At 45.3% G+C, this 8,964-nt stretch overlaps 1 protein-coding gene across 1 annotated transcript; it reads right to left on the bottom strand.

Moving 5' to 3' along the window:
* Nucleotides 1–314: 314 nt before the first annotated feature.
* ODF1 (outer dense fiber of sperm tails 1) lies at nucleotides 315–8,745 on the bottom strand. Its single transcript, XM_054590066.1, has 2 exons — nucleotides 8,426–8,745; nucleotides 315–738 (listed from the first exon to the last, which is right to left on the bottom strand). Exons 1-2 carry the CDS (start codon nucleotides 8,743–8,745, stop codon nucleotides 315–317), a joined length of 744 nt encoding a protein of 247 aa, XP_054446041.1.
* Nucleotides 8,746–8,964: the final 219 nt, after the last annotated feature.

Below are 8,964 nucleotides of genomic sequence, written 5' to 3'. Positions count from 1 at the left end.
AACTGTCTGGAGATCGCCCACCCAAAGGGTATCTTTTCCTGGAATTTGGCAGCACTTGGGTGTAAAGTTGGACACAGAGGGGCAGATCTCACCATCTTCCAGTCCTGCCCACTAATTCCTCCCCTGCCCTCTCTCTGGGCAGGGCTCCTGTCATGAGTTGCCTCCAAAGACGGCCACACGACACCAGTGGGTTGCAGTTATGTATTCAGTTTCCTATGTCCTGGAATAACAGGGGCCTGGGAAGGGGACGAGAAACACTGGAAGAGCTGCCTGGCTGGAGTAACTAGTTCTACTAAGTCATGGCTTCCTACACTTTACAAAATCATCTTCCTACAGGAAAATCGGCTCCCGCACGGGTAGCATGGGCTGCAAGGGTCACATGGGTTGCAGGGGCTGCAGGGGCTGCAGGGGCTGCAGGGGCTGCAGGGGTTGCAGGGAGAAGTGCAGGGGTAGCAGGGAGACTCGATCTTGACGCAGCTGCCGAGCCCGTAGGAGTAGGTTACGTCCTTCTCGTCCACGCACGGGGGCAAGCTGAACTCTTTGCAGATGTTCATGTAGCTGTACTTTTTCGATCCGAGGCAGTCATACCTATTCTCCCGCTCGGCCGACACACACACCTTTCCGTCCTTCACTCGAACTTTCACTTGATCCGGTTCAAAGCCGCACACGTTCACCGATCCTAAAACGTTACTGCTACAGCAAGAGGAGGCCAGAATTCTGTTTGTTGTTCTTCTCAGTCTGGAATTCAGAAAGCGGGAAGGGTAGGAGGAAGCAGTTCAGACCTCAGAACGCAGACACAGCTTGAGAAGCAATATTTTGATCTCTATGTTTTTAAATAGCAAAAGTAAACACTAGTCATTGTGAAAATCAAACTTTACAGACGTGTGTAAAGTAAAAAATTAAAGGCTTCTCGTGTAAATCTCACCCCCTACAGGCGAACCTCTGTTAACAACAGATAGATGCTTGGGCTTTCAGATCTTTCTCTTGTATTTAAATCCCAGCACCTACTCTTATTAGTTAAGGAAACTAGGGCAGGTTCCTCAATCTCTCTGTGCATCAGTTTCCTCATCTGTAAAATGAAAATAATGATAGTACCTACATCATAGTATTGAAAGTTTTGATGAAATTATGTATTTTGCTTAACATTGTGATTGGCACATTATAAACTCTGCTTAATTATTACCATGACCATTATTGTTACTACTATTATATGTAGACCCTAAGAGTTTATTTTTTAAGGGGACCCAACTAATAAGATACCATTTAAAATTTGCATTTAAACGATGGCTGTCAGCCTCAGAATCCAGCCCTGCTGATTCACAGGACTGGAGCCGCCACTGGGCCATCACGCAGGCTCAGCCTGAACACTCCATCAACGAACAACGAGGCAGGATGCCAGGGCCTGGCCCCATCTCCTCCGGTCTCAGGCTGCTCCAGACTCTGGACCGTGGGCCCCAGCAGGGAGGTCAGCTTGGCGGTGCTGTGTGCTGGATACTACCAGCTTGCAAGGGTTGATGATGCATATCCCTTCCCACCTCCTCATCCAGTGACGTCATGTTGATAGCTTGAAATCTATCATGGTAAGAATATTTACACCATGGAAATTGGTAAACACTGCACATCAAGGTTTTTCTCTTCCCTGCACTGAGCTGATTGATGAATACCACACCTGTGGCCCCCGAAGTGACAAACGCGGATCTCTGTGGTTCCTATAGAGCTGCCTTGTTGCTAGTCAGCAGTCCTGTGTATGAATCCTTTATAATAAAAGAACAATAACAACAGCTCACATTAACTGGTCACTTCGGATACATCAAGAGGTAGTGAAGTGAAGTGCTTAAGAGCACAGGTACTGGAGCCAGACTGTTTAAGTTCAAAATCTTGGCTCTGCCATGTGGACAAGTTAGTCAATCTCTGTGCCTCAGTTTCCTCACCTGTAAATTTGGGACCTACTTCTAGAGTTGTTGCAAGGATCCAATCAGTTAATGAATCAGTATATTAGTGCTTGATACATGATTAAGATACTAGGTTTTGTCTTTTTTCCCCACTACAATGTGTTGAAGAAAATGCTAAGCTAGTAAAGGCATTGTTTTATTTAATCTTCACAATAACCCTTCAATGCTGATGTAATTATCGCTGTTTTACAGATGAAGGGAAGGTAAAAGTGGTGAATACAGAGTCCAGATTTGAACTCACGGCTGTTAATGCCCAGGTTATGATCGCAACCATTGATTAGCTGGGGCTTTCAGTCTCTGCAGCCTGGCACGGGTCCTGCGGGCGCTAGCCTGCCTTGCATCCATTTCTGATTGCCTGAGCCTTCCAAGGAAAACCTAATGCTCTGAAATGGTCCTCTTTTTTTCCCTTCACATTAAAAAAATCTGGTTCTAAGAGATACTCCTGGCATATCTTGCATCAATCAGCCTCCAAAGGAAGGCCTCGGAGTGTATGATTTCTAGAACATTTTCCAGTTCGAGGAGCCTGGACTTCTTTATATGCTGAATTTTGTTTATACACTCCTTTTTGTTACTTATGTCATACAAGGTCACTGTAGAAAACTCAGGAAATACAGGTGAGCAAAAAGAGGGTATATTTTTTAAAATACCCAGAATTCTATATAACATGGAACATTTGGGGGTTAGGCTTTCTTCTCTCACTTTGTGTGTGTGTGTGCATCTATTTCTACATACACATGTAGAAAGTTTTGTGTGTGTTCTAATGAAATCATCCTATACATATTGCTTTGAAGCTGTATTTTTCACTTAACAAGCCCTAACATGATTGGTTAACAACAATGGGAGCCCTTGTTCTGAATGAAGGTTATAAACGAAGGCTAATTCCAAAATGATCAAGTAGAATGCTGTTCCACAAGATGCTGAGGCCAAGAGAAAACTTATGCAAGGCACCTGGAGGACTGTGACAGTCATTCGGCTTCACTTCCACCCCCAGCCCCAGGCCCACAGGCTGTACTAAGAAGAGAGGAAGAGAATTGGGCTTTCTTTAAAATCTGTATGTATCTCTTTGAGAACAACAGGAGGAAAAGCAGCCCACATCCCTGGATGAGCGGAGAATAGCGCACAAAGGTGCGCCATGCCCTCTGGGGGCGCCGGAGACTGGAGGTCCAACAACCAAAGCCACGAGCACGCGCAGAGCAGGATGAGTGGTCCCAGATCTCTCCAGGACCTCCCTTGGCATGTGCGTGGGCTGAGAGCCAAGCTCTTTTGTTTAGCTCAGACCTTTCAGCCAGAGATGAGAAACATCAAGTCCTACCATGGAGGCAGGGCTCGGTCTCATAAAGAAGGACCAAGGACTCCAAGCGGGATTGCTAGACCTGACTGCTGTCATGTCTGGTGCCATGTGTAAGACACAGGCCTCTGCAGGGGGTGACTCTGGGAGCCATCTCTACAAGCCACAGCCGTCTCCCAGATCCATCTCCTCCTCATAGAAGCCCAAGTGTTGGGGCACAATTTCATGTATTTTATTGCTTAGAACCCTCCTCTTCCTCTATTCCCATCACTCTGTCCCTTTGCCCCTCCAACACCTGCACAGGTCTCTCTCCAATGTGGATCTTCAGGAAATTGCCTAAAAAGTTTGGCAAGGTCGTTTCTTCTTCTTTTTGCTTCTGGGTCAGGGGTTATCAGTGCAGATGTGTGGGTTTAGGAGAAATTGCCAGAGCCGCATTTTACTCATCGGACTCAACTCTAGACTTGCAACTTGACTCCTGCGTAGTGATGTGCCCATCATCCTACGTGGGATTTTCCACGACTCTGTGGGGATTGCCTCCCATAATTATCATGAGGGTGGAGCTTAACCACAGTAAACGTGGGGAAACAGGCCCCTTTGGTTTGTTGCAGAGGCCTCTTGGAAAAGCAGGTAAAATGAGTGGGCAGCCAGTGTCTGTATCTACCACCTCTTCTCCCTGCTGAAGCTGAGGTTCACCTGAATGTGTGACCAAGCTCCTGAATGGGACACGTGCTGCCCACAGCAGTGATGAGTGCTATAACCAGCCATCTTCACAAAGATCTAAATCACGTTCAGCCTGGCGGTGTATACAGTAATGAAGATGCCAAAAAGTCCCATCTTTACGGAAGAGCAAAGGGAAGTAGGCCTTTCTCTAGTCATCCCTGAAGTACTTCGCTTTTTCTCCTAACGTAGACTCCTTTCTAAGACCTATTCAACTGAGTCCTCCTTTCCAACGTGTCCTTCCCTTTCTCTTCTTTCTTCTCCCTCTTCCCTGCTTTTCCTGTCTTGTCTCACTTCTCTAGACTTTTGGCTGGCACGGAAGGACAATGTGACCCTGCGGGAGCACCGTGCAGGTGCATCTGAGTCCCCAACAAGGCTTGTTAAGACAAGTGGCTGGGTCCCACCTCAAGGGCTTCTGACTCAGTTGGTTGGCCAGCGGGGCTGAGGATTTGCATTTCTGACAAGTTCCAGGTGACGCTCCCACTGCTGGTCCAGAGGCCACTCTGGGAAGCGCTGACCAGAGGAGGCAAGCCTGGCTTCAGGCCCCGCATCTCCCACTTCCTGATGGCCAGCGCCTTGACCACTGGGTCTGTTTCATCATCTATAAGATGGCCAAGATGGTACAAAGCTAAATGGAGTGGAAGTTTGAGGGACATAGTTTTACCCAATAAAGGATAAGTCGTTCAGGCTGTACCGGGCTCTGCCTTACGCAGGCTTTCCCAAAATCTGAGGCTTTAAGAGACTAAGCCTCAAGTCCTGTATCATTAACAAGGTCAAACCAAAGAGTAGACATGTGCTTGGCCGAGGCGGGCAACAGCTCCCATGCCTGTCGTCCTGGGATGACCCGGCTCCAAGACTTGTACGTATGAAGAGGTTGTGAGGAGAGGGGACCCAGCTGGCTTCCATGGGGGCAACAGGAGAGCTCTCCTGTCGGCGGGAAGGCCAGCCTTTCACCAGCCATAAAGCCACTAGGCTTCTCCTCTTTGGCGAGGCAGTGGCTTCTGAGTCAGGGAACGTGGGGAGAAATGAAACGATTTCCCTGAGGGCTTAGAACTGGGCCAGGTGCTGCTAACGAGGCAGGGAAGTCACCATGCGGGATGACTGGCATCAGCCTCCAGCGTAAGAGTGATTCAGTGAAAACCACATTCTCTAAGTGTGAAGGGGTAAAGCAGAAAAGAAATGAGAAGGTAGGTTTTTGAGGTTTTAGAAGATGGAGTGCCCCTGGTGTGGGGATGTTCAAGGGAATTTTCGGTTGAGACTCAGGCCAACCACAGCGGTGAGTGGAGGGAAGCACAGTCTCAGGACGAGCTTTCACACGTTAGTAAAGGGTGCCGGATTGGGGCCACTACACCCCTGCAGGTGGATGCACATCGAGGTTCCTGTATCCATAAAGGCTGCTCCATGAGTCAGAGCAGCAACAGGGCATCGCTAGTTGGATAACATATTCCCAGCGGCAGGAGTGAAGGAAACAAGCATTGCCTATTGCTTGTTTCTCCCACTTTAGTACAGAGGACAGGAGCCCACGAAGTGTGGTGGTGGATAAGGCGCAAACCAAGATGGGTTGATGACACAGTTCCTTGCAAAGGAAACCAAATTCAGTTACCTCAGTCCTTCTAAGTCCAGAAGGAGGAGGAAGTCAGGGAAACAGCTAGTGTGTGCTTGCTATGCAAAAGTTAATTTGGTGGGGAAAGGAGAACATCAAAGAAGCTAAGGAAACAAAAGTACTTACTTGGGTGTCTACAAAGGAAGATGCTGCCAACATGTCTCTTGAAGCAACTGCTCAGTAAACAGTGGAAATGGATTGAACCTTCTATGCCCAGTTTAAAAAAATGCAGCACCCCCCGACACACAGATATGCACACACATGCAGGCGCACACATCAATCGAATAATATACACTCAAGAAATTTTTGGGAATTAAATTGCCAGCCAAGCCTTCTTATCAGTTCTTAAAGGAGCGCCGAGAGACAGAGCAGAATGACTCCCCCACACACAAACAATTCCACCGGGGCCATGGCAACTCAGACCAGGGAATCTTTCTTTCTGGTTGGCAAAGAACCTTCTGGACAACGTAGCCTGGCACCTAAAAGGACATATCACACCTAACCAAACTGCCAGCATTCTTTAAAGGAGTAAAAAGTTCATGTGAATGTATGATTTATAAACTCAAAAAGCCTCAGGCAATGTTTCACACCAAAAATTGTTTTAAAAATTGAATTAACATGATACTTCTGGATCTACTTAGTCATGGATTGGGAGTTCACTGAGAGATAAAAAAAAAAAGAGGCATTTCACTGGAAGAAAAAATATTAACACTGAGAGCCCTCTGGGATTGGGGCTAGATAAGGGTCTGACATTTTCATCCATATTCAAGAAAATTGAATATTTAGGTTCACAGGCGACACGAAGCCCTTCTAGACAGTGAGATGTCAGGCTGTCAGAAACAGAGCACAGGAGGGTTTCGCCAAGTGGTGTGAATGTTTTGGAGGAAAAGTGGCTGAGAGGAGATACAAGAGGGCAAGTCTGAGGTCACTTCTAAAATGGATCTATCAGTTCAGAGCTCTGGGAATTGATGTAAGGACATCACCAGCTTCATGAACTGCTGCAGGACAGAAAAAATAGCAAAAATCTGGACACTGTCAGGGAAAGCATCACAAACCATAGAAATCATCCCCTCGTGTGTAAACCACCCTGCTGGGAATGAAGCTTGAAGCTGGGTCTACTTGCACACCCTCCGGAGGCGGAGGGTGCCCTGAGGACAAAGAGCAGGGAGGCACTCTCCCCTGGAGAGTCTGGAGAGCGGGGACAGCCAGGAAGAGACAGAGGCTGAAAGGACTTGGGTCAACAGTAACCGAGGGTTCGAAGGTAAAGGGAGAGTGCACACAGACCTGCTCCCCTTTCATTTAGATCAAATATTACAAAAGAATCCTTGGCCCACGTGCATAAGTGTTGTATCTTGATACTCTAAGCAATAAAAATAAAAATTAGTTCAAGATGAGCGTAGATGAGTTTTTACCCAAGAGCCCCATCCCAAACCATTAAGGGAGGTTTGTTCCTGACCTTTGGTGACCTATGACCTGGACAATAATTGCCTTATTGCCCTTTCCAGTGAAATGTCACTGTCACTGTTGTCAAGGATCTTGCTCTGTCTCCCTTTGTCTCCCTGTCTGTCTGCCTGTCTATTTATCTATCTAAACTATTAATTTATCATCAGGATAGGACAGTGCTGTTTCAAGATACAAACTTACAATGAATAGTAAATAACTTTCAGAGATCTAACATTAGCACAGTAAAGTGAATATAGACAATAATATTGTATTATAATTAACAAACTTGCTAAGGGACTAGAACATAATTATTCAAACCACTAAAAGGAAGTGATCATTATAAAATATGATAGAGGTGCTAATTATCACTACGATGGCAATCATATTACAATGTATATATAACAAATTAACATGTTGTACACCTTAAATTTATACAATGTTATGCATCAAATATAGTTCAACAAAATATCTATCCCCTCTATTTGTGCACATCTTTCAAAAAGAGTACTGTATTAAATAGTTTTCCTGCACTTTCCTTTTTTAACTTAATACACTGATACATAAAATGCTTCATCAATCATTTTTATGTCTACATTATCACTCCAGTGTATGGATGGACCAGCATTTATTTCACCAGGGAATTGGGCTTTCAACTATTTTTTTTTTTCAACAATAATAACAGACTATATGACATATGTAGAAAGTAAAAAAAAAAAAAAAAAAAAGGTATTTTCTTTAAGCCAAAAAGAAAATGTAATCAAACAAAAATGTTTGATGACTTTTCAAATTACCCAATTCAATTAAAACCTTTTCAACTCAGTTCTGAAAGCTAAGGCTCTCAGTCCTGCAGTTTGTTTTGCCCAGCCTTTACCAGAGTTGGAGAGAGAGGCCGGCAGAATAGATTCTACTCCAGAAGAATTTTAAGTCTTTGCCTGAAGTTGGGAAATGGGAGAAAGCTTTTCCTACAAAACCCAGAATATGTTCAATTTGCTCCCCTGCTCTTAAAGCCTCTGGCAAACATTAAGGATTTGATCAATTATTATTACTTCTCCTGCAGTCGTTTCTGTAAATCCAAATACACTCAAATCACTTTAGTCATAACCAGAAAAAATGCGTAGTTCGCTGCTTCCAATAGCTTTTTAATGACACCCCCTGTTTCTTTCCCTCATTAAAGTCATATTATTTATCATATTGGCACTCCTGTGAAAACCAACAACGACCCTGCCAATTGACATCATTACATTATCTTTTGAGAATCTTATAACTCCCATCCCAGGCGCACTCACTCTCCTTAAATCCTTGCTAAGCCATGATCTCAAACCCTCTTCATCTTTGTTCAAGTATCAGTTGTCACATCCCTCCCCTTATTCCAACTCATAAGGCTCATCTACCAACTGTAAAAACCTGAAAAAGTTGTTTTACTTGGCGAGCTCTCTCTTTTCATCTTCTATGGCTCGGATGGCTTTCCTCTCCAAACTTCTGAGCGATGGTCGAAGACAGTAGAGCTTGACATCACACAGGCAACAGGGGTAGAGGTCGCACAGGCCGCAGGAGCGGGAGCGCTTGGAGTAGCACAGGCAGTATGGGTAGGGGTGCAGGTCACAGCAGCAGTACGGGTGCATGTATAAGTCGCACAGGCATCGCGTGCTGAGCTCGTCGATGCATCTCAATTGCCTCAGTTCTCTGTCCACCTTCTTTATGTCCCTTCTAACACTGTCCAAAAGACAACTCAGTGCAGCCATTACAGTCACACCTTATTGTTTTGTGAGTACCTTTGGGAAATGGCACTCGGGGGAAAAAATTGTTCTAAGCTCTTCTCAGAAGTTTCTTTTAAAAATAAATGAGGCACACATGTTTCACTTACTTTAAAGCTTGTGTTCTATGACCTCACCCCACTCTAAGTATGTCATAGTCTCTTGGTTGCCATGTGAACCGTACACAGTCATGGCCTTCAGAGACCC

This window comes from Pteronotus mesoamericanus, unplaced genomic scaffold, assembly GCF_021234165.1.
Source record: "Pteronotus mesoamericanus isolate MK-2021 breed Mesoamerican mustached bat unplaced genomic scaffold, CSHL_Meso_final scaffold_174, whole genome shotgun sequence".
In the NCBI taxonomy this organism is placed as follows: Eukaryota; Metazoa; Chordata; class Mammalia; order Chiroptera; family Mormoopidae; genus Pteronotus; species Pteronotus mesoamericanus.
This window is presented reverse-complemented; position numbering and strand designations above follow the sequence as displayed.

Coding starts and splice junctions, on each gene's coding strand:
- ODF1 (XM_054590066.1), bottom strand. CDS start 8,745: ATGGCTGCACTGAGTTGTCTTTTGGACAGTGTTAGAAGGGACATAAAG. Junction 739..8,425: donor GAAAAGAGAGAGCTCGCCAA/GTAAAACAACTT, acceptor TCTGAATTCCAG/ACTGAGAAGAACAACAAACA.